The sequence below is a fragment of the Geotrypetes seraphini genome, chromosome 16 (assembly GCF_902459505.1).
Source record: "Geotrypetes seraphini chromosome 16, aGeoSer1.1, whole genome shotgun sequence".
Lineage (NCBI taxonomy): Eukaryota > Metazoa > Chordata > Amphibia > Gymnophiona > Dermophiidae > Geotrypetes > Geotrypetes seraphini.
In genome coordinates, this window is record NC_047099.1 from 12,991,769 (window position 1) to 13,018,143 (window position 26,375).

General features: G+C 38.8%; 2 protein-coding genes across 2 annotated transcripts; one reads left to right on the plus strand and one right to left on the minus strand.

Annotated features, from left to right (window-relative positions):
• Positions 1-1,756: 1,756 nt before the first annotated feature.
• Positions 1,757-2,689, minus strand: LOC117349650 (olfactory receptor 226-like). The gene has a single exon (XM_033923244.1). It carries the CDS (start codon positions 2,684-2,686, stop codon positions 1,757-1,759), a length of 930 nt encoding a protein of 309 aa, XP_033779135.1. The 5' UTR covers positions 2,687-2,689.
• Positions 2,690-15,168: 12,479 nt separating this feature from the next.
• Positions 15,169-16,101, plus strand: LOC117349651 (olfactory receptor 6F1-like). The gene has a single exon (XM_033923245.1). It carries the CDS (start codon positions 15,169-15,171, stop codon positions 16,099-16,101), a length of 933 nt encoding a protein of 310 aa, XP_033779136.1.
• The last annotated feature ends 10,274 nt before the right edge of the window (positions 16,102-26,375 follow it).

A 26,375-nucleotide genomic window follows, 5' to 3' on the forward strand; every position in this document is an offset into this window, starting at 1 on the left:
GATCCTTTTCTTAATCATTTCTATCATTCTATTTGCCCTTTTTGCCACTGCTGTGCATTGTGCGGACAGCTTCATTGACTTGTCTACAAGTACTCCCAAGTCTCTTTCCTGGGGAGTTCTCTCTGAGTACCGCACTGGACATCCTGTATTCGTGTATAAGATTTTTGTTACTGCCATGCATCATCTTGCACTTATCTATGTTGAACCTCATTTGCCATTTTGCGGCCCATTCCTCGAGTGTGTTTATGTCTCGTTCTAGGTCTTCGCAATCCTTCTGCATCATCGCAATCCTTCTGTGTCCTCACTACTCTGAATAACTCTGTATCATCCGCGTCGTACCAATTTCCAGATCACTTATAAATATGTTGAAGAGAACGGGCCTGAGCACCGAACCCTGCGGCACTCCACTCATGACGCTTTTCCAGTCCGAGTATTGTCCATTTACCCTTACTCTCTGTTTCCTATCCGGACAGTGGACGGAAGGGGCAGAGAGAGAGTGGACAGTAGATGGGGTATAGAGATAGGGCATAGGCTGGGTGGAAGGGGCAAAGAGAGAGGCCAGATGTTGCATGGAAGGGAGAGAAGACAAAATGCTGCATAGAAAGAAAAGCAAAGAGAAGATGATTAAAGCAGAAACGACTAAAGGTAGAAAAATTATTTTGTTGATTTTTGTAGAATCAAGTACCGGTAGTATTTCCATTTCCTATTGATAAAAATTTATAAATAGGAAATGGAAAAAAGGCAATCCCTTTCCTCAGGTCAGGACAGGATACCATAACAGCAGTATACTGTACTATCCTGAAGAACGATTTGGCCTCTGAAAGCTAATTGAAAAATTGATTAGTCCAATAGAATGGTATTTTCTTATTTCTCATTATTTGTTTTATTTCTGTTTGTTAATTTGAAAGTGGTGATTGTTTTGTATCAGTTTTTTCAAATTTACTACTACTACTATTCACATCTACTGTCTTCATATTTTGCCCAGTATTAGGGGACATGTGTCACTGTTTCTGTGGTGTTGCATTGTATGCAGAGTTTTGCATCTTAGGGTTTCATTTTTATATATTAGTACTTTTAGTTTGTGGTCCCATATTTGCTTAGGGGTTATCTGTGTTCTGGTAGGAATGAATGTTTAGAAGCATACAGTGTACTTTGTGTAGTTTAATTTTGTGCCTTAGCACTTCAGCTTGTCTGCGGTGTTCTTTGCTCACATGTTTAAAGACAATAGACTGTTTTCAGTCCAATTCTTTATATGTGAGGTTGCAAACCATTGGACCTCTGAGGAAGGCGTGTTCGCCGAAACATGGACCGTGTAGGGTCCAGTTGGATTTTTATCACAGTATTTTTTATCATTGTACTTTTTTAATTGAATTTTCATGGTTTTATATGTCAGTTTTTAATAAATTATCTCCAGAACATCTGTATCCACAGTTTTTGTTTTTGTTTTCATCGGTGGGTTGTTTTCACTGTGGATCATTGGGTCTCCCCATTTTTCTTAATTTTGTGGTTAACCATTATGTGTTGTTAATAAGATTATATCGTATGTATTTATGAAAAATGAATGGAAAAAATTGTATTAAAATTAGTACTATAATAGGGGCGGGGTCTGGGGGCAGAGATCGGGCAGGTCAGGGGCAGAGCTTTCAGGCCTCCCCCAAACAAAAAAGTGTTCCGCTGCCTATGCTCTCAGTAACATCCTAGAAAGCACCAAAGAACTTGTATATTTCATAGGTAAAGAAGGAACACTAGAATGTCATTAGGTGATTTTGCTCCAAGCTTTATTTAGTGCCTTAATTACATCTCTGTTCCTTAAACTATAGATCAAAGGGTTTAAGAGTGGAGTTAGAACGGAGTAGAATAAAGACACTATTTTGTCTGTATCAAAGGAATATTTGGCAGTTGGTCTCACATACATAAAAATCACAGTTCCATAGAAGATCAGAACTACAGTGAGATGGGAGGCACAGGTGGAGAAAGCCTTCCTACGTCCTGTGGTAGATGGGATCCTGAGGATGGTCAGAATTATATTAAAATAGGACACTGCATTAAGGAAAAGAGAAGTCAACACCACAATCCACGCAAGGGAGAAGAAAGCAGCTTCACTGGCCATTGTATCTGAACAGGACAGTTTCAGAATTGGCAAGAAATCACAAAAGAAATGGTTGATTGTATTCGACCTGCAAAATGACAACTGAGTTATTGGGACGGTGAGTGTCCAACTTGTCAGGCAACCACTTGCCCACGATCCTAGGGCTAACTGTTTACATAGTCTACTGTTCATGATAGTGGTATATCTTAGTGGGTAGCATATAGCCACATACCGATCATACGCCATTACAGCTAGCATAACAAATTCAGTAGGCCCAAAGGTAAAGAAGAAACTCAGTTGTACCAGACAGCTTCTATAAGAAATTGTACTTTTCTCTTTCAGGAAGCCAGATAGCATTCTCGGGACAGTGGTTGTGGAGTAGCAGATTTCCAGGAAAGCAAAATTACTCAGAAAGAAGTACATGGGATTGTGAAGCTTTGGGTCAACCACTACAATAATCATTATGAGGCTGTTTATAAAAATGGTCATGACGTAGATAACTAGAAACACCATAAAGTATACTATCTGTATCTCCCGTGAGCTGGGAAATCCAAGAAGAACGAATTCGGTCATAGAAGTGTTACTGCCCATTTTCATGTCTTCCAAAAGAATGACCTGTAGAAATAATGCAACAGAAAAAAAACAACAACAAAGGACATGTACATCTAAATAAAATTGACTACAAAATGATGACATATATTGTCATATTAAAAACAAGCAAAACCTTTTAGGATCAATTAATGACAATATATAGAAAGCTTCCAAAATGCATAATCTATAAGAATTTGATTTAATATATTTTTGTTTCATATTAGTGGAATTGCTCTTCATTTTTATTGGTTTGTTTTTTTATAACCCATCAAACATATTCTTGTTCAAGATGATTTCCCAAATGAACACTTTTTAAAAAATTCAAAACATAAATACACATCAATACATACACTGCAACAGTGAACTGCCTAAATCACAATCTAATCTAATCTAATGCTTGACTTTATATACCGAGTCATCATTTAAAGAAAGCTCGACTCGGTTTACAATAGTTAAGTTATCGAATAAAAAACCAGAAAAGAATAAGACCAAGTTTCTCATATTAAAACCAGAAAAATAGATCATCATATTTCCTTTTCATCTGAAAAAAACCTTACAACTGGATTACAAACTGATTCTAGTACATGATGGTCAGCTCTATGTTATGTTATAGGGTGCTTGTATTCATTTGTGGTGATCCTTTGCTCTTTCAATTTTCCTAAGGTAGGGTTTGATTTATTAACAATTTCTTTCCATGCTGCATCTTTGGCAGAAAATAATAGTAATAGTAAATTAGGAAGTTAGGAATTATGACTGGGATAGCCATCCACATGGTCACAAATAATTGGGAAAACTTTGATCGCTTGAATTTTAGTTTTTGGTGGCACTCATATCTTTCTTATAGGTTGGAAAAAATGATTAATGATCAAAAAGGTAATACTAAGGTATTTCAACTAACATGGGGTCTGTTGACTGATTTTATTAATAATAATAATTGACTGATTCATTAATTCACTTCTGATTATAACTTGCACAACCAAGGGGTGGGTGGGAGGGTTGGGGGTTTGATTTTTGCAGAGATTAATGTAAGAAAGGTTATTGAAGGAACCTATATATTTATGTTTTTCTCGATTAGTCATTTGGGTGGGTGGGAGGAAGTACAAATGATTGCTCATGTATTTCTGAATGATGAATGTGCTTTTTCTAACAAAATTATTCTATGTACAGTTGTTTATTGCACTTTGATAGTTTGGAAAATCAATCAAAATGAAAAAAAAAGAAAAAAGAAAATAATGGTAAATCAAGCCCTATGATAAAGGTAATTTTCAATGCTGTTCCCTACTGTCAAATCACATCACTTTTTAGCTCATAGAAACCAAACTTATGACTCAAGCCCAAATGTATCTAAATGCATTAACATAAACTTAAACTCTGACAACATACATGAGATAATTTACCCCCTCTCTTATAAAGCCTAGTTATGCTTTTTTATCGCCTTCCCCATGGTAAAAGCACTGACGCTCATAGGATTTCTGAGTGTCGGACATTTTACGACTGGTGCTGGTGATAAAAAAAGCCTAATGCGGCTTTGTAAAAGAGGGTGTCATTTTTATTTTTTAGTGGACATACTATTTCTCTTTATAACTTCAAAATGTCCTCATTCCCTCACAGAGCACCTTTTTCCAGTGTGTCCAAAGTACTCATATTCTTTCTGCCAATTTATTATCCAGGTAACTAGATATGACATATATAGAACGATTAACTCAAAAATTGATACAAATGTGCTGTTTGCAGATTCTACGCCTGTTTGCTGGTTCGGGGCATACCTGCCTTTCCATTTCTGCATTCTTTTGTGCCATTCTTCATCTCTACAGCTGTACTAGCAGCTTTCAAAATCATCTTGAGAGGCTGGCTCAAGATATTTAAAGCTGGTGAACAAAAACGATGATTGCTCTTGAAACGACTCCTGGGGATTTGCACTTTGGAGAGTTCAAAGATCTAAACAAGCAAAATTATCTTGATTAATTAGAAATAATCACTACCTCTGAAGTCACGGCTAACGTTTAAAGATTCATTTCTGAAAATGTCAGTGTAAACATTTTCAGTTTTAACTCTATCATGAATGACTCAAGCTAAGAATAACTCAAAATTAGACACTTCAAGTCATGAATTGAAGTTTACCGAATTTCACAATGAAAAAAAAAGGAATTTTAAGCATAAATATGAATAGTGTCAAGATTCAGCTATTGGCAATCAGTGTCTTGCTGACCGCAGCTGATGTTATTCCTGGATGCCATGTCAAGGCTTTAGCAATGAATATCCAGTTTAGGAAATGTTGATATTCAGAATTTAACCATCCATGGGTTGCCACGTAAAGGTTCTCTCTTACTAAGCAGCAGTAGAGGTTTCTACTGCGGCCTGGGGCACTAAATGCTCCGACACTGCTCTGATGCTCATACGGATTCTATGAGCACTGGAGCAGCATCAGAACATGTAGGGCTCCTTTAACGAAGCCGTGCTAGTGGTTTTAGCGCACGCACCGGATTAGTGCACATTAGCCAAAAATCTACCGCCTGCTGAAAAGGAGGCGGTATTTAGCGCGTGCTATTTCACGTGCTAAGGCCCTATGAGGAATAGTGGCTCGTGGCCAGTAGGGGGTGATGTCTATGGGAAGGTAATGGAATGGACGTCAGGACATGATGGTGCAGTATTTTGTGGAGTTTTTCTACAATAGCGCCTGCTTTTCGTATGATTCTGGGTTACTCTAGTTAGATACAGATATGTGTTATTTAAGGCCACACCCAATAGAAGCGTACGAAAAATTGGTGACTAAAAATCTTAATGTGGATGTAGCCAAGGCCAGAAAAACACACTACAGATTAATATTAAGGAAAAGCATAATAATATTCTTTTTATGTACTTTGCTATTAAGCTAGATCATAGAGGAAATCAGGATATACATGAACTCCATCTCTGTTTTTCTATGTCTTCTGCTTGGCTTTACTCCATTTTGTGTTCAGCCTATATCCCTAATCTTTTTCCACACAAGTGGAGTTTCAGGCCCCTTTAGATTGGGATCAGCTTGGGTTTTTGCAAAAACATATAATGTGAGCTGAATTACATGCGGCCACGTTAGAAGAGTATTGTATTGCATAAACTGCATCTCTTTTTGGACAATCCCCTTTCTTTCAACAAGTAGAATGCTGTCTTCAACAAATGTTCTCTTGATTTGATGTTGCGCACTATATATACCACTCATTCTGAATTGACTCATTATCATGAAAATTACCAGAAAAAGATAAATATTTTACAAACCTCCATGGCTCTGGAGACTTTCAATGAATGTATGTCTGCCTTTCAAACATAGATGGACAAGTTCTGATTGGAGCTTAAACAAATGAAAATTAAACGAGAATGATTACGCCAAGGGCTATATGGATGGATAAGAATTGGAAGTTAAAAATCTATAAAGTCATCTACATATGCTAACACATCCATGGATACCTCTGATGAGGAGTGTACTATGGGCCAAACTTCCAAGAAGGTTACTATGAAATCTAATGAGTCACAGCCAGATGGCGGTTCACAAAATTTTTGTCAACTAGCCTCCAATCAAGGAACGGGACTTCCTGTGAGAGAGCACAAGAATCCACGCTGAGTCCTGGTTCAACAGTTTCCACGGTGCTGGTTACAGAATCTGGGCCTTAGTGCTTCAGCCCTTACCGCCTGCAAAATAGGTGACATGAGAGCTCATTCACTAATGGGAAAATAAGTGCAAGGAAAAATGGAAATGGGGCCATTTTACCACCTCAGTGCGTAGGAAAAACCCATGCTGAGGATAGCACAGGCCGCTTTATAGCATGGCTTGGTAAACGTGCTGCATTTTTTTTTTTTTTTGCAATCCACTACAACAGTAATGCGTGGTTTAGTAGAAAAAAATTGTGATGCTTCCATACAAAGGGAGAAATTTAGCTCTAAAATTCACCAAATTAATGTAGCTGGAATACATTGTGCTACATGGTAAATTAGATAATATTAGTAAACTTACTCTTTTAGGCCTGTAGAGAATTATATTCATTTGGCCTCATGAGAGCATTGATATTCTTTGGAGCACTTGGAGTAACTTACGCCAAAATAATGCACACTCACAATTTTGGCCCCCAGTCTAAAATATATAAAGAAGAACTACACATCCTTAAACTGTCACTGTGCTTACACCAAAAAAAGCATTCAAACAACACAGTTTTCACCTCCTTTCTGAAATGCCAAAGCATATTTGATTGTCACAACAACAGAGGTATGGCATTCCACAGCCTTGCACCGAAAGCATAGATTTGCAGTTCCCTGTAAGCCTCACGGCTGCCAATGGTGGAAATCCTAATCTCAAATTAGCTGACGACCATAAATCACACGAAGGACAATGCCACTGGAAAAAAAGAGCGTTATGAGAGTCTTATGTGTGTAATTTTGTGACCCACTTTATTAAAGGTGGGTTATAAATGAATAAACTATAAACCATATAGAATATCAGGTTGAATGAGTGTATGAAATTATAACATATTCACCTAGTTAATCTCCTCATCTAACCATATTTCCATAATGATGACTTTTTCAATGGTTAATATAAAACTAATAAAACTAGATAGTTACATGAACCAGAACGTGCGCAGGTAGGGCTAGTCTTAGTTAGGGCACTAGTCTTTGATCAGAGGGCCGCCGAGTGAGCGGACTGCTGGGCACGATGGACCGCGGGTCTGACCCAGCAGTGGCAATTCTTATGTTCTATCTAGGGTGACCAGGTTACCCATTCAAGAAGGGCGATTTATTGGCCAGTGTAGTATTTGTATTCCATGATTCTGTCCATTGAGATCAGTGTTTTAGGTCCCATAATGCACTAGACCAGGTCTGGCCAAAAGGTCTTCCTTCTGGAATGGGTAATCTAGTCACCCTATATTTATCCCCTGTCTTGCATACAGTTTCCCCCCACTGAGGATTGGTTGGCTATCTTCTAAATTAAGTTGGTAGATACATTCGACAATTTCCATTTGGGAGGCAAAGAACTTGAGGCAAACTTTCAAAAGAAAGTTATACAAACATTAAAATATCCAACAGGCTTCAATAAGGTATCATGCAGTAAGTAAGCAGTTTCCACAAAAATGAAAACTCATGGACAAGAGGACATTACTACTACCAATTATTTCTATAGCGCTGCCAATCAGTCCCTGCTCGAAAGAGCTTACAATCTAAACAAGACAGACAAACAGGGTGTCATGAATACAGTTAAGAGCTGGGTTGGTGGGAAGTGGGGAGTAGGGTTATGGATTGAAGGCTATATCAAAAAGGTGAGTTTTCAGTCTGCTTTTAAACAAGGGAAAGGAATGGGCTTGGCGGACAAATGGGTAATTTATTCCAGTGGGCAGCTAGATGAAAGGAATAAAGTCTATAAATTGTAGTGGAGAAGAAAATAAAAAGAGAGAAACCACAAGAATATGAAAAAATTATTGAGATAATGGTGGATACAAATTTCCAGTGGAGATAAAAAAAAAAACAAAAACCAACCCGGGTCATAATTTGACTGCCTAGGGACTTTCTTGATAAGGAGAATGAGGGAAAGATGACTGAGTAGGACATCTCTTTCACCCTATTGCTCACTTCTAAAGAGAAAGATAATTGTAATTGTTTTAGGTCAGAAACAATTTGCAAAATATTTCTTGAATACACAGAAGACCACGTCTCCCGAGTAGCTTGCAAAGACGGAAGAGCAATTTGTCACACCAGCTCTAAGTATATTTTCACCATCTCCATAGGGCCAAGGATTCAAAACCCCTTCTCTATCCACTTTTGCATCACTTCAACTACTGCTTATTTGAATCACCGATCCAATTTTCTGTGTGTAGGAAAACTCACGTCAAGGTAAGGATAAGCTAAAACAGATGAGACAAGTAAGGCATTTGTTTGAAAGTGTGCTGGCTAAGGACATTACAAGAGGTGTTATAATAATAACTGAAATATCTACCCATTCATCACGCCTGGGTTTATATTACTGTGGTTGATATATTGAGATAGACCTATTTTGCATTCCTTCTTTTTTTTTTCTTTGGCTCAATGCCTAGCTATCGTTCCTTTTTTAAATCAAAATTAATCATTTTTTATAAGAAACTATGCCAATAACTTTAGACCTCTCCACACAAGGATATTTTCTACAAGTACTTATCTGAAAATAAGTCCTTTATGTACCACTCATCTGGTTTTGTTTGTTTATAATGAATTTTTATATTGGACACCAGAGAATAATCTTCAAAACAGGAATAATAGCAGTATTATAGTATAATGTAGTATTATGTCTAAAATGAAAGTCAGCAGTTAGAACATATGGACAGGCATGCATTAAATAATCTCAGATAAAATGTTCTTTTTAGGTCGAATGAGTTAGCAATGGGGAGATGCAAATCCAGACAACTGCCCTAATCACCTTCTCAACATCAAAAATGACTGGAGCTCAGTAGGTTTCTACCTTTCACATGAATTAAAGCCCTCTTTTATTAAGGTTCGCTAACCGATTAGAACGAGCTAAACACTAACGCGTGCATATTAGTCTATGGATGCGTTAGCATTTAGTGCATGCTAATTCAATTATCGCACGCTAATCGGTTAGCTCACCTTAGTAAAAGAGGGGGTAAGTATTGAACTTACCATAGTAATGCACTTGGATATGTGGAAAAATGGTCAACAAATATGTTGTAGGCGAGACCTAGTAATTGGACTAATGAAATATTTGACAAGCCGGCTTTATGTATCCTGTCTTCATTAGGTCAGTGAAAAAAACAAAGACGATGCGCTGGATTTAAACCGTACAGACTTATTTGGGTTTTAGGCTGTCTGCGTAAGTCATTACAGCACACTAAAGAGAGACATAGGGCTGCTTTTACGAAGCTGCGTTAGGGCATTAACGTACGGAAGAGCGCACACTAGATGCTAACGCCAGTATTGAGCCTGGCGTTAGTTCTAGCCACTTAGTGCACGGTGTAGCACGCGGTAATATCCTGTGTGCGCTAAAAAAGCTAGTGCACCTTAGTAAAAGGAGCCCATAATTAATGTGGGCTACATTTAAAAATGGATTATTTTATCATCAATTTGAGCTATTTTAACACAGGTCCATTTTATACAATGAAATCTAGTTGCTAATAACCCAGTTTAACAGGACATTAACACATCTTAATGGTATCTTGCATTGATAACCTCTTTCCTAAGAGGCAGTGATGGTGGAATATTTGAAATACAGAAAACAGAGAAACATAGAAAGATGATGGCAGATAAAAGCCAAATGGCCCATCCAGTCTGCTCACCCTCAGCATCTACTATCTCCTCCTCTTCCTATAGGGTAAGGATCTTTACACCTGTTTTGTGAGGTTATAGAAAATTATTGTAAGAAGCTAAAGCTCTTAATATTTGCATTATGAGGTCATAGAGCTTTGTGGTTATAGAAACATAGAGAAATCAAAAAGAGCACTGTGGAGCGACGATGATCCTGAAATGGACTTTAATGAAACAGCACTAATCAAAAAGACACAGATGTAATCAAAATCGCTACTACTCAAAACTATACAGGCTGCAGTATAAGAGATGCTGGAACCACCATTCAGATGTACAAAAACTGAAATTATAAAATCTAATAATTCATTCATTCAATTTTTTTATACCGTTCTCCCAGGGGAGCTCAGAACGGTTTACATGCATTTATTCAGGTACTCAAGCAGTTTTCCCTCTCTGTCCTGGCAGGCTCACAATCTATCTAACGTACCTGGGGCAATGGGGGGATTAAGTGACTTGCCCAGAGTCACAAGGAGCAGCGTGGATTTGAACCCACAACCTCAGGGTGCGGAGGCTGTAGCTTTAGCCACTGCGCCACACTCTCCCCTGTGGGAGAAAAATGGAGAAAAACAGACCTCAATAATTGGCTCCTGAACTCACAAAGCGTTCACTGGAGCCCATGCCATCATGGGTCTGTAAAAAACTCCACACACATCAAGTACCGACTTAGGCCGGTTTTTGGACATTTTTTCAAAATTATTATTATGAGCACCTTTGTTTCTGAGTATAGTCTTGGCAGAGCCATCAGACATGCGGACTCGGGCACATTAAATACTGGTACCTAACTGGACAAATCGGTCTGTATAACTTTATTTACTTTATGACATTCTTCATTTTATAGAACCCCTGGTGGGATCATTGTGCCAAACTTGGTCATGTTGAGCCTGTTTGTGAATAGAAGACTTTGTGGGCTTATTCTGTGGCAGGATCTGGGCTCTTTTGCCTTTTCCATTCCTTCTGGTTTTCTTTGTTGTGGTTTTTTTTTTTAGTTTGTTTCTTCAGTTTTCTTTTCTGTGATCAGTATGAGTCTTTTAGAAGAACCTAGAAGGAAAGAAATGAGAAGTCACCTAGTAGAGTAGTAGACTCAGAACCTGAAAAGTAAGGGATCAAATCTGTCTGTGTTTTTATTGTGACCTTGGACAACTCACTTACACTCTATCGACTTAAATAAAAAATTACATCCCAAGCCCTTTGCAGACAGGAAAATACCTATTGCACCTGAATGTACCTCACTGTGACCTACTGAAAAAGCATGAGCTATATCTAAACTCCCTTACATTATAGTACATCATAATTGGTAGCTCATGTAGACAGAGTTTTGCTCTGTCAAGTCACTCTTAACCTATGGAGTGTTTCAGAGCTCACTGATGTCCCCAATATTATTTAACATTTATTAGCTACAGTGGTTTCTCTTATCCAAGGTCTAGGAATAGACCATTACATATTTATAGATAATATTCATCAGATTTTCCCATTAATTTTAGATGAATCATCTGTGGTTTGAAGAACATAAGAACAAAAGAATAGCCTTACAGGATCAGACCAATGTTTCTAGCCCAGTAGCCCATCCTCACGGTGGCCAATCCAGGTCATTAGTACCTGGCAGAACCCCAAAAGTAGCAACATTCCATGCTACCAATCCAGGGCAAATGGTGACTTCGCCCATGTCTGTCTCAATAACAGACTATGGATAATGTTCATTATAATTCAACTTAATCTAGACAAAATATAATTACTCTAAGTTATCAGGTAAGAAAGAAAACTAAAGTAAACGAAAATAAGATGATGCCTTTTTTAATGGACTAATGATACATTTTTGACAAGTACCATAGGTATTTTTCTGTTCCTGGGTGGCTCACAATTCCCTTCATAACCCTACCTTCCCTCCCTTAGCCCCTAAAGTATTAAAAAAAAGTCTATTTTTAGAAGTTAAAAAAACAACATTTTTTTAGCAGAACCAAATAGGATTCAATAAGGGGTTGACATGATGATCCCATCAAGTGGACTTGGATTGTCAAGAAACATAAGAATCCTAGGTTTTATGATAAAGAGACCAAGGGCTCCTTTTATAAAGCCACGTAAGCAGTTTAACACACGTAATAGCGCGCGCTAATTTGCCAGCCGCGCTAGCCCCTACCGCCTCCTCTTGAGCAGGCGGTAGTTTATCGGCTAGCGCAGGGGTTAGCGCGTGATAAAAAGTCCCATGCGATAAAGCTGCTAACACAGCTTCGTAAAAAGAGCCCCACATTTGACAAATAATATGATACGATACAATACAATCTTTATTTATACACTGCCAATACCTCATGGAAGTTCACAGCGGTTTACATAAAGTTATATCTTTTTAAGTACAAATTCATCAGACTGAGACATATGTAATCCAATTTGGTAAATAGAATTTCACAAGAGAAGCCTCTGATTCCTTCCAATATTTAGCTAGTATAATCGTTGCTGCCACCAAAAGATGTTAATCAAATTTATGTGCTTCCTTGGTAATCCTTTAGATTTATAAAGAAGAAGGGGAAACGACCTGCGAAGGAAGCAGTGGGATCGTTGGATGACCATGGAATAAAGGGAGTGCTAAAGGAGGACAAAGCAATCGCCGACAAACTGAACACATTTTTTGCGTCTGTATTTACTGAAGAGAATATACACAGCATACCGGAGCCCATCAGGCTATATGCTGGAAACGAAGACGGGAAACTGACAGGGTTGACGGTCAGTCTAGAAGAGATATGCAGGTAGATCGATAGGCTTAAGAGCGATAAATCCCCGGGACCAGATGGCATCTATCCGAGGGTCATCAAGGAACTGAAAGGGAATATAGCTGAACTGCTTCAACTAACAGCCAATCTGTTGATCAGATAGGGAAAGATTCTGGAAGACTGGAAGGTGGCAAATGTTACACCGATCTTCAAAAAAGGCTTGAGGGGAGATCTGGGAAACTACAGACCGGTGAGTCTGACCTCGGTACCAGGAAAGATGGTAGAAGCGCTGATAAAGGACCGCATCATTGATCACCTTGACGGGAACAGTCTGATGAGGACCAGCCAGCATAGTTTCTGCAAAGCAGATCTTGCTTGATGAACTTGCTGCACTTCTTCGAGGGAGTAAACTGGCAGATAGACAAGGGCGACCCGGTTGACATTGTATATCTAGATTTCAGACAAGGTTCCATATGAACGACTACTTCGGAAAATTGCGAGCAATGGAATTGAGGGTGAAATACTCACGTGGATTAAAAAGTGGCTGAAGCATAGGAAACAGAGAGTGGGGGTAAATGGACAATACTCGGACTGGAAGAGCATCACCAGTGGGGTGCCGCAGGGCTTGGTGCTTGGACCCGTGCTCTTCAAAATCTTTATAAACGATCTGGACATTGGTACGTCGAGTGAGATGATTAAATTTGTGGACGATACAAAGTTATTCAGAGTAATGAAGACACAGGGCATTGCGAAGATTTGCAACGTGACATAATCAAGCTCGAGAAATGGGCATTAACATGGCAAATGAGGTTCAACATGGATAAGTGTAAAGTGATACATGTCGATAACAAAAATCTCATGCACAAATACAGGATGTCCGGGGTGGTACTTGGAGAGACCTCCCAGGAAAGAGACTTGGGAGTTCTGATTGACAAGTTGATGAAGCCATCTGCGCAATGTGCGGCGGCGGCAAAAATGGCAAACAGAATGCTAGGAATGATAAAGAAGAGGATCATGAACAGATCATTATCATGCCATTGTACTGGACCATGGTGCGCCCTCACCTGGAGTACTGCATCCAGCACTGGTCGCCATACATGAAGAAGGACACGGTACTACTCGAAAGGGTCTAGAGAAGAGCGACTAAGATGGTTAAGGGGCTGGAGGAGTTGCCGTACAGTGAGAGATTAGAGAAACTGGGCCTCTTCTCTTTTGAAAAGAGGAGACTGAGAGGGGACATGATCAAAACATTCAAGGTACTAAAGGGAATAGACTTAGTAGATAAGGACAGGTTGTTCACCCTCTCCAAGGTAGGGAGAACGAGAGAGCACTCTCTAAAGTTGAAAGGGGATAGATTCCGTACAAACATAAGGAAGTTCTTCTTCACCCAGAGAGTGGTAGAAAACTGGAACGCTCTTCTGGAGTCTTTTATAGGGGAAAACACCCTCCAGGGATTCAAGATAAAGTAGATAAAGACAGGTTGTTCCACCTCTCCAAGGTAGAGAGAACGAGAGGGCACTCTCTAAAGTTGAAAGGGGATAGATTCCGTACAAACATAAGGAAGTTCTTCTTCACCCAGAGAGTGGTAGAAAATTGGAACACTCTTCAGGAGTCTTTTATAGGGGAAAACACCCTTCAGGGATTCAAGACAAAGTTGGTCAAGTTCTTGCTAAACTGGAACGTACGCAGGTGAGGCTGGACTCATTTAGAGCTCTGGTCTTTGACCTCGGGGCCGCCGTGTGAGCGGACTGCTGGGCACGATGGACCACTGGTCTGACCCAGCAGCATCAATTCTTTTGTTCTTATGTTAAGTCAAGAATCTCTTTCTCCAACAAGAGATCTGAGAATCGTGTAGTATGTCACCAGATCTTGTTCTAAAATGGACGTCCATATACAGTACAACATATTTATTTAATGTGTTTTCTATCCCATTGTCCCCAAAGAGCTCAGAACAGATTACAGGTTAAAATACATAATTTCAGCACAAGATTACAATACAAGTTTTTATCCTAACTTAGGGGTCTAATATTAATATTGCTACTCCTTGGGGTTTGGCCAGGTACTAGTGTCCTGGATTGGTCACTGTGAGAACAGGTTACTGGGCTTGAAGGGGCCATTGGTCTGACCCAGTAAGGCTATTCTTATATTCTAATATACAGTTTACTGGTTATAATTTGCCATAGTTATCCTTAAAGTACAAGGTTTTCAGTATACGTTTTATCCTAATTTGACACACATGGACAGTATACAGGTTAGATTTGCTATAGTTACAATGCAAGATTTTACAATACAAGCTTTCCTTACGTGACACATACTGATTCTGGTCCATCCATATTCTGAACTGGATGTCCTTTCTAAAATGTTGCATCACATTTTTATGTATGTGCTATCTAGTTATGAATGTATAGAATCATTTAATACTTGGGAACAAATATTTTATTTTTCTATCTTTTTTGTCTCTGTAGGTCAATCATGACAACCTACAATCAAACATCCTTTACAGAATTCCTGCTCCTTGGGTTCCCAGGATCCCGAGAGACACAAATATTATACTTTGTGGTGTTTCTGGCAATTTATATCTTAACGATTGCAACAAATACCATCATAATTACAATCGTAATCTTTGATAATAATCTTCACAACCCTATGTACTTTTTTCTCAGCAACTTTGCCTTCCTGGAAATCTGGTATACAACAGCGACCATCCCGAAAATGCTCTCTGGCTTCCTAACAGGGAACAAAGCAATTTCCTACCAAAGCTGCATTGCACAGCTGTGTTTCTTTTTCACCTTGGGGTCTATTGAATATATCTTGCTAACAGTAATGGCATTTGATCGGTATTTTGCTATATGCTACCCCTTGCAGTATGGTACTATTATGAACAGTAGGCTTTGTAAACAGCTGTCTATCGGATCCTGGACAAGCGGTTTTCTTAATGGATGGGCAATGTCAATCCCAGCATCCCAATTCTCATTTTGCACTTCCAATCAAATAAACCATTTCTTTTGTGATTTCATCCCACTTTTGAAGTTGGCCTGTTCAGACACAATTATCAGTGAAATTATTTTTTTTGTCCTTGCATGGATTATAGTTCTGACTTCTCTCTTCCTCATCACTGTATCCTATTGTTACATTATCCTGACCATACTCCGAATCCCTTCTACCACAGGGCGGAAGAAAGCCTTCTCCACCTGTGCCTCCCACTTCACTGTGGTTCTGATCTTCTTTGGCACAGCTATTTTTATCTATCTGCGGCCTAATCCGATGCAAACCTATGAGGCGGATAAAGTTGTCGCTTTGATTTTTTCAGCTATAACTCCGCTCATGAATCCATTGATCTACAGCCTAAGAAACAAAGAAGTACTTAAGGCCTTAAACAGAGCATGGAAAAAGATTTGTAGCTAAACTGTTTGTATCTATCTTATAGAGGATAGACGGTTGCGTATGACGGATGATGTGAAATGTAGCAAACCACAGCAAACATGACTCAAAAAAGAGAGATGAAAGGGAAAAAAAAAACCCTTATGTGAAAGCCATCAAAAGAAAGAGTAGGAACGGACCAAATAGCTTTCAAATAGATAGGCATATTGACAAAGCACGCTCTATGTTTCATTCATTTTTTATGCTTTATATTTTATTTACACACAACAAAAGAGTCGTGAGGACTAGATGTCAAAAGATCAGCCAAGGGTGTAGAGTTCAAAACATCTTTATTGATGAATATGCAACAATAGCTCATCAATAAAGGTGTTTTAAACTCTACACCCTTGGCTGATCAATTGACATCTTGTCCTCACGACTCCTTCATTGTGCATTCTCGTCTTGTCGTTGTGGCCTGTCATTGGCTTCCGATTCAGTGTCATTATATTTTATTTATACAAGAGGATTGATTTGTAAGTCATGGCAACTTTATTTTCTCTCTAAAATTTACCAACACTGGAAATCTTCCAACCATCCAGGTGCTTATAGCCAAAGGTTAATTGAAAAAGCACCTGAGTTTAAAGACCTGACTCTGGGTCATGTTTTGTAGAGATCTACTTGCTTCAGGAGTCAAAATGCTCTGAAAGCAAACAAAATGGTTGATATCAATATATACAAGAATTAATTAATTAATATATACAGTGTTTTAATATATATATAATTTGTTACACCCTGAGGCCCAGATTCTATAAATTGAACCGTTGTCAGTGGCTGCCTTAAAATTGACTGTCGATTATATGTTAATCTTGTGAAGGTGCTGTTTATAGAATCATACCTTCAGAAAAGGTAGGCGCCAGAAATGTAGGCTAGGGGTTTTTCAAGTCCTACGTTTCCAGTGCTTACCTGTGACGTGAATCACATCTATGGAAAGAATATTCTTATTATGAAGTAAAATTTGGCAAGGCCCATACCAGTTAGGAGTAGAATGTTAAAAGTTGTGTGGACTGCCACACATAATCTCTTTATTTGTGTATGTTAATAAATTGAATCACAACAAACATCTATCAATGAGTCAAATTTCTTGGGTATAGACATTTCAGCTTATTTTCATTGTTCATTTACCCTGATTGATGCCCTTTAAATCGTCTTGACTAATAAAGGCTATTCTCTATCACATGAGTGATAAAACATTCCTTAATCTAAGACACACTAAGGGTGTCTTCTATCAAACTGCTCTAGAAGTGTTTAGCGCAGGGAGCCTTGCTGAAAGGCCCGCGCTACTCCTGATGCTCATAGGAACTCTATGAGCATCGGGAGCAGCACGAGCCATTCAGTGCGGTACAAACTGCTAGCGCAGTTTGTTAGAAGAGGCCCTAAGTATTTTTATAGGCTCAAAATGGCACAAAATGATTTGGTATTTAAGGCTTACAATGATAATATAGGGCCCGATATTCAAAAGGGTTTAATTTGGCACAAGACGGGATTTCATATACTGCCTTTTTCTGTTTATTTAGAAACATGATAGCAGATAAAGGCCAAATGGCCCATCTAGTCTGCCCATCCATAGTAACAATTATCTCTTTCACTCTCCGAGAGATCTCATGTGCCTATCCCAGGCCCTTTTGAATTCAGACACAGTCTGTCTTCTGGGAGACTGTTCAATGCATCTACCACCCTTTATGTAAAAAAAGTATTTCCTTAGATTATTCTGGAGCCGATCACCTCTTAACTTCATCCTATGCCCTCTCATTGCAGAGTTTCCTTTCAAATGAAAGAGACTCGACTCATGCACAGTTACATTACATTGGTATTTAAATGTCTCTATCATATCTACACTCTCCCGCCTTTCCTCCAAAGTATACATAAGAACATAAGAATTGCCACTTCTGGGTCAGACCAGTGGTCCATCATGCCCAGCAGTCCACTCATGCGGCAGCTCTTAGGTCAAAGACAAGTGCCCTAACTGTGACTAGCCTTACCTGCATATGTTCTGGTTCAGCAAGAACTTGTCTAACTTTGTATTGAATCCCTGGAGGGTGTTTTCCCCTATAACAGCCTCTGGAAGAGCGTTCCAGTTTTCCACCATTCTCTGGGTGAACAAGAACTTCCTTACGTTTGTACAGAATCTATCCCCTTTTAACTTTAGAGAGCACCCTCTCGTTCGCTCTACCTTGAAGATGGTGAACAACCTGTCTTTATCTACTAAATCTATTCCCTTCATTATCTTGAATGTTTCGATCATGTTCCCTCTTTTCAAAGGAGAAGAGGGCCAGTTTTTCTAATCTCTCACTGTACAGCAACTCCTCCAGCCCCTTAACCATTTTAGTCACTCTTCTCTGGACCCTTTTGAGTAGTACGGCGACCAGATTGAGATCTTTAAGTGTGTCTCCATACACTTTATGATAAAGAACATATACCATTTTAGTAGCCTTCCTCCATCCTTTCAAAATCTTTTTGAAGGGACGGCCTACAGAATTGTACACAATATTCTAAATGAGGTCTCACCAAAGTCTTATACAAGGGCATCAATACCTCCTTTTCCCTACTGGCCATACCTCTCTCTATGCAACCTAGCATCCTTATAGCTTTTGCCGTCACCTTTTCAACCTGTTTGGCCACCTTAAGATCATCACATACAATCACACCCAAGTGCCACTCTTCTGTCATGTATATAAGTTCTTCACCCCCTAAACTGTACCGTTCCCTTGGGCTTTTGAAATCCAAATGCATGACCTTGCATTTCTTAGCATTAAATTTTAGCTGCCAAATTTCAGACAATTCTTCAAGCTTTGCCAGGTCTTTCTTCATGTTATTCACACCATCCGCAGAGAGGCACACCATCCGCAAAGAGCCAAGTCTTACCCAACAACCCTTCAGCAATATTGTTTATAGAAATGTTAAAAGGAATAGGCCCAAGAACAGAACCTTGAAGCATATCACTGTTAACATCCTTTTCCTCAGAGCGATATCCATTGATCATTACCCTCTGTCACCTTCCACTCAACCAGTTCTTGACCCAGCCCATCACTTTGGGACTCATCCCGAGGGCACTCAGTTTATTAGACCTCTGTGTGGAACACTGTCAAAGGCTTTGCTAAAATCTGAATACAACACATCCTCTATCCAATTTTCTGGTTACCCAGTCAAAGAAATTGATCTGATTTGTCTGACAAGACCTACCTCTAGTGAATCCATGTTACCTTCAGTCCTATAATCCACAGGATTCCAGAAACTTTGCCATTAATTTGCTTACCACAGAAGTCAGACTTATCGGCCTGTAATTCCCTACTTCTTCCTTACTTCCACTTTTGTGGAGAGGGACCACATCCACCCTTCTCCAGTCCTCCAGTACCATTCCTGACTAGAGACTCATTGAAAAGGTCAGTCAGAGGAGCTATCAGAACTTCCCTAAGTTCCTTCAGCACCCTAAGATGTAAACCATTCAGCCCCATCGCTTTGTCTATGTTTATTTAACTAGCTCCTCACAAACACAACCCTCTGAAAATTGATCAGGGTCTATTACTCCTCCATCCCTATTCATGAATGTGTAGCCTGTCTTCCCCCCCCCCCCTATTTTTTATATTTAAAAATTTTGCACAAATATAAACCGCTTTGGTAATTGAAGTGGTACATCAAGATTAAATAAACTTGAAACTTGAAAGTAGGTATGGTAAGGGCTGGAAATAACTTTAGGCACCATTAGGTGTGATTGTCAACAGTAGGCACTGGTACAGTAGGCTTTTAAAACCCTAATCTACATTAGTGATGCCTTCCCTTCAATGGAAGCTGTGAGTCTGCAAACAGCGCCATAATGTAATTGACACGTTCTTGGTGCCATTTTTGTAGGCAGCTGCCAATTATGGCGCTGTATCGGTAAGTATATGGGCAGCCATATGCTTAGAAAATGAATACCTTAATGTCACACTGGATATCTTAATTCCTCCAGGTCTCTAATATACATTAGGGTTGTCCCAAAAAAAACCTAAATTTGGAAAAAAAAATACTGTATGCATTGAAATTTCCCATGAATTTGATTTTGATTGATCAGAAAATAATTTTAAAAATGTTTTTAAAACCACTAGATTATGTAAAGCTATTTTTCTTAACATTTACTATTATTTTTGCTTTATGGAACAAATTTCTTGGTATTATAGCTATAATTGCCATGATTCTCAGTGGGTTGTGTATGTGATTGTATATCCCTGTGATTTGATTTATGTGGGGCGGACCAGCAGAAAAATTCGAACAAGACTCTAAACACAAGAGTAGGATTCACACCGCTGCTATATCTGCTCCTCTTGTACCCCATTGCCTTGAGAAGAACCACACCTTTGGTGATCTCTCTTGGTTTGTTTTGGAACAGATACCGAGTGATTACAGGGGTGACAAGATGGCACAGATCTCAGGGAGCAGTTTTGCATCTTTCATCTCCATTGTGTGTCTCCTTATGGACTAAATGATAGCATTGAATGGAACACTATTGTTTAGTGTGGCTCCTCCTCCTGTGCTCTGATTGGCTCTATGTCCTTCCTGTTGGCTTTTAAGCACGTATGCGTGCCTTCCTGTTTGCTCCTCCTTTCTTCCCAGCTCTCCTGGAGGACTGCCATTGATTGATTTGTTCAGTTATGGGTTCCTGAGGAAGGGACTTGTTCCCGAAACCAGGCTGGTTGAACCTGGTCTTCTGGCGTTCCAGCTGCCCTGTCTCACTTCCCTTGGACATTGGATGAAAATCTTTTGAAGCTAAGTTTTGCTTTTTCAATTTTGGGAGTTGGCTGGGGGGTTTCCTGTTTGGTTGCTGTAATAGTGCCCCGTGTTTATTTTGCACTGCTTTTGTTGGAGATAGTGTTATTTTGATTTAAAAACACACACTCTGGTACCCTATGATGGTGTGTAGGTGTACGCCTTCCCAGCGCCACCTTGATGCGTGAAGCATTGGAGCTACGTTCCCATCGCTGTCCCTTCGCACTGAGGGTACCTAAGTCTTCAAGTTTCAAGTTTAATGGTTCTTTTGATTAATCGCTTAATCATAATTCAAAGCGATGTACAATTTAAAATACATTCAGTGGGAAACAATACAATACAAACTTTAAATAATGACATAATATTAAAAAATGGTTCAGCATAATCGTAACATAAGGGGTGTGAAATACAATTCATGATAGAAAAGTAGAACAAAAAAGGAAAAAACATAAGGAAAACAAATAACAGTAGAATATAATATTCAAAACAACAGTTTAAGGATTAAAATATTAAATGCCAAAGACATTATTGTGTTGGTTATTGATTTAACCTTTGCTGGGGACACTGTTTCACTACCACTCTTGGGAACCTTTGACCTTTTTGCCTTTTTGTGGGTCTCTTTATAAGGCTCTTTGGCAATTCTGTTTTTGGAGTTTGTTGTAAAGTTTCTACACTCAGCAATAATAATTTAATAAGAAAATATTTTATGCAAAATATACAAATATGTGCCATAATATTTGGCCACAGTTTTATTTAATATATTTATCACATTAACCCAAATTAACTCAAATTATTTCCCAGCGGTCACTCTTGGGCCTAGCCTCATTCACACCCCCATTTGAGCTAATCGGTATCGAACTAGCTCACCAGACCATGTATCAAAATTCACAGTGCTTTACACAAACATGGACTGGGGCCACACTTTGTCTCACAGTGGTATTGAACATGAGTCATGAACTCTTTTTAGTATCATTCCTTACAATATACCACCTCATAACTGGGTCCAATACTGCAAATTTTGTACACCCCCCCCAAACCCACAATCCACCAATATTCAATATTGCCAACTTATACACCTCAAAATCAAACATGCTGAACAGAATATATAAGTTATACACCATAACTACCAATGGGAACCAACCTACCCCCAAATAAAAACCCAACCATAATGGGATGGTCAGTTGGGAAAAAAATGTCCTACTCCCCAAAACACCTGTCAACCTACTGCAACCACTCTTCACACAGAAAACCCGCCTGCCAAAAATTGTCCCTTGTTACCTCTAAACCTGCCCCCAACTACTACCCACCAATCCATTCTCACTATTCCATTAGGACCCAATCATACCATTTCATACCTCTACCTAGTAACCACTTACTCTCCTCCCTTTTCCATCTATTTAATTAACCATAAACTTCATTCTTTCCTTTCCATCCACCTTCTATGTCTCCCCTTCATCCTCCTTCATAAATTTTACCTTAAGATCATACGTCTATCGTCAGGTTCAGTCAATGTTAATAGCCCTTCAGCTGGGTCTGAGGGTTCCAGAATGATCATGGGCTTGAGGGGGCTACAGTGGATGTGGCTAACATGAATCCTCTTGTTTGCTGCTCTATATTTTCACATTCCTCCTTCTTTTTCCGCTTAACCTCCTCTCCCCACACTCTGTTTTCCTTACTATGTTTATATCCTAATATGAGTATTATAGAATTATTTTGTATTTCTGATATTATTAATGGTGATCACTTTGTTGGATCATCTAGAAAGGCAATATATGAAATAAAAAACCCCAAACATGTTTGTGTGTAAGTAGCAGCAATTCCTCAGTTGAATATTTTTCCATGTTATCTTCATAAATCAGACGTTCCCACAGCATGACAATCACATGCCATCTTGCATATATTTTAGACTAGGTTCTGCATTGCTAGAATTGTATGCTTCCTGATCTGAAAGGAACAATTCTGATTTGTATGTTGTATCAAAAATATTTATGTTTATTAAAATTCTGATATCCTGCCATAGAAAAGATCATAATAAAAAAGATAGGACAGATTCAAACCACAATCAGAAGAGTACGATCAAACTGGTAATTTCTACTGAAGATCAATAAATATGATCACCATTCCTTTCAATAACACCATCAAGAAGATTTACAAACTAAAATTTTAAAAACTATGGTAAAACTCACACATTCATTCATACACCCACAGAAAACTATTTAAGGACATACCATCAGGTCACTGAATAAAGTGCAGTAAAAGCAAAACTGATCAAATAAACTCAAACACACTCAACTCATATCCCTAAAACATTGCTAATGGTTCTATCTATCTTAAAATCTGTGGTATGTTTCCCAGGCCATCTATTTCTGAAATGCACTCTGGAATAAATTTGTCTTAGAGGCAACACATATTGATATCTTCTCCCTGGATTGCCAACTAGAATGTCCATCCTAACACTTTTCTACTGGGCACAAACTAATGGAGATGCTCCTTGGTGTTAGAGGGACCTTACAAGAAAATGGAGAAAACAGACGTAATCTTGATTTCTGACCTGGTTTATAATCATAATTGTTTGATTTTACAACCCCAAGTGAAAATATCTCAAGCGTACATAAGTTCGTATCTCCTGGGTGTCTCACTAAAAGCTATTAAAATCAGAAACATCTGCCTTATATAAGTCTTCACAACCTCATAGTTGAATGCTTGAACATCACATCTCTGTCCTGTGCTATACCACTTTTTTTCACAGCTTCTCACTAGATGTAGGAAGGCATATGACAAGGAACTCATAATTGCACCAAGGAGGAGAGAAAGGAGAAAAAGGTAAGTAATGTGTTGTAAAGTGCCCTTCTTTAAGATAATACATATAAGTTATAATATTTTAATTGACTTGTTCATTTCTTTCCTTTCTTTACATGATTCAATTGCTTTGATGAAAGTATACTTATTTTTCTTTTTTAAAGTACGGTATGTCCTCTACGTACCACTCATCTACTGTCTTAAATTCTGCTTCTTAAAATTAAAGACCGTTGCTTGTCCGTTGCACATTACATATAAGAACACAGAATTGCTATACTGGGATAGACGGAAGATCCATCAAGCCCAGTATCCTTTTTCCAACAGTGGTCAACCTAGGTCCCAAGTACCAAGCTAGATCCCAAGTAGTAAAACAGATTTTATGCTAGGAATAAGCAATGGATTTCCCCAAGCGATCTCCATGTCTGTATAGTATCTACTTAGCTTCCTGGTCAGGAACCTATAACCATGCAAAACATTATTTACCAGTAAAAGCAATGTAAATAGGATGAACTTGAGATGGATAGTATGACAGTGTTCGTAGCTGAAGATAGTTCACCTGCAATTGTAATATGTCGTGTTGTTTTAAATCACTTTTAACCTCAAGCAAAGAAACAAACCTTTCATTATGTTGCTATCACAGGTCTGATGCAAGCAGAAGACTTTCATCGCATAGCCCTCAAGGCTGGAGCCCTGCATTCAGGATTTAGTGGAATGTTTTACAAATCCATTTGTGGAGGATTGTAGTTATTACTAAGCAAGCTTGATCAAAGTGATTTTAGTGCATCCTCAACAGCTAACAAGAAACATAGTAAGTCTCTTTATATTTATTTTCTGTGAGATGATGTCTGTACACATAAAAATTCAAAAGGATATAATCAGCCTGATTGATTTTCTAAGGAAACAGAAAGAAAAACCTGTGTTTCTGAAATTCATGCTCAGCAATAAATCTTCTAACACTGATCGGCTGCCAATTTGTGGATTTATTGCATTCTCACCATTGTTGCATCTGTCTGTCTTTGTATCTTTGCAGATCAATCATGGCAATCAACAATCAGACATCCATTAAAGAATTCATACTCCTTGGGTTCCCAGGCTCACGTGAAGTACAGATAGTATACTTTGTGGTGTTTCTAGTAATTTACCTCTTGACCGTCTTGACAAATAGCATAATTATTACAATAGTAAGCATCGACAAGCACCTTCATAACCCCATGTACTTCTTTTTAAGTAACTTTGCCTTCCTGGAAATCTGGTACCCAACAGTGACCATCCCAAAAATGCTCTCCAGTTTTCTAACAGGTAATAATGCAATTTCCTACAGATGCTGTCTTACGCAGCTCTATAGCTTTTGTTTCTTGGCTTCCATGGAATATATTTTGCTAACAGTAATGGCATTTGATCGGTATTTCGCCATATGTTACCCTCTACAGTACGGCACTATTATGAACACCAGACTTTGTAAAAATCTGGCTATCGGATCCTGGACAGGGGGTTTTCTTAACGGATGGGCACTGTCAATCCCAGGGTTCCTGTTCTCTTTTTATGAGTCCAATGAATTAAGCCATTTCTTTTGTGATATGATACCACTTATGAAGTTGGCCAGTCCAGACACTAAGGGCTATGTCATTATTTTCATTTGGAATGCATGGGTTTTAGTGCTTTTACCCTTCCTTCTCATAACTATTTCTTACTTTTACATTATCATGACCATTCTCCGACTGCCTTCTACCACAGGTCGGATGAAGGCCTTTTCCACCTGCATTTCGCACCTCACTGTGGTTCTGTTGTTTTTTGGAACCGTTATTTTCATCTATCTGCGGCTCGATCCCACGCAGTCCTACGAAGCAGATAAAGCGGTGTCTTTAATTTTCTTAACTATAACTCCACTCTTGAATCCGTTGATCTACAGCCTAAGAAACAAAGACATGCTCAACGCTTTAAGAAGATCCTGGGGCAAGATCCGCCATCCTTCATTCTGAATCCTGGTAAATGTTTAGCTATGATTATCATGTGAAATGTAGGATGTGAGTTGGAAATGGTTTAACTACAAAAGATTCAGACACTTGTTAACTGGTTAATAATGAGTTGTATTGTAAGTGGTGGGGGGTAGAATTTTATAAAATGATATTTATATATAGGTACCTAGTAGGAGCCTAGCCAACTGCCTTTATAAAATACTAGCTTAACAGGTCAGATACATTCATACGCATGCTTAGGGCTATATTCTAAAAATGGTACTGTAAGTTATGCGCCTAGATCATAGCTGACATGTAACTTAATTGCTTTAATTGACTTCAATCAGAGTGGTAATTGACCACACCATTTAAAACCAATTAAAAACTTGTTAAAAAAAAAATTGGCTCTGGAATCACTCCTACATCATGGCATCTAACGGTGTCTACGGTCAAAGTAGGTGTGGTTAGGAGCGGAGATGACCTTAAGTTCTCAGGGTTCGGTGCTGGGGCCAATCCTGTTCAATATGTATGTAAGTGACATTGCTGAAGGGTTAGAAGGAAAAGTGTGCCTTTTTGCAGATGATACCAAGATTTGTAACAGAGTAGACACCGTAGAGGGAGTGGAAAATATGAAAAAGGATCTGCAAAAGTTAGAGGAATGGTCTAATGCCTGGCAACTAAAATTCAATGCAAAGAAATGCAGAGTAATGCATTTGGGGATTAATAATAGGAAGGAACCGTATATGCTGGGAGGAGAGAAGCTGA

What these genes read in the sequence shown, in the direction of transcription:
- LOC117349650 (XM_033923244.1), bottom strand. Translation starts at nt 2,686, where the DNA reads ATGAAAATGGGCAGTAACACTTCTATGACCGAATTCGTTCTTCTTGGA.
- LOC117349651 (XM_033923245.1), top strand. Translation starts at nt 15,169, where the DNA reads ATGACAACCTACAATCAAACATCCTTTACAGAATTCCTGCTCCTTGGG.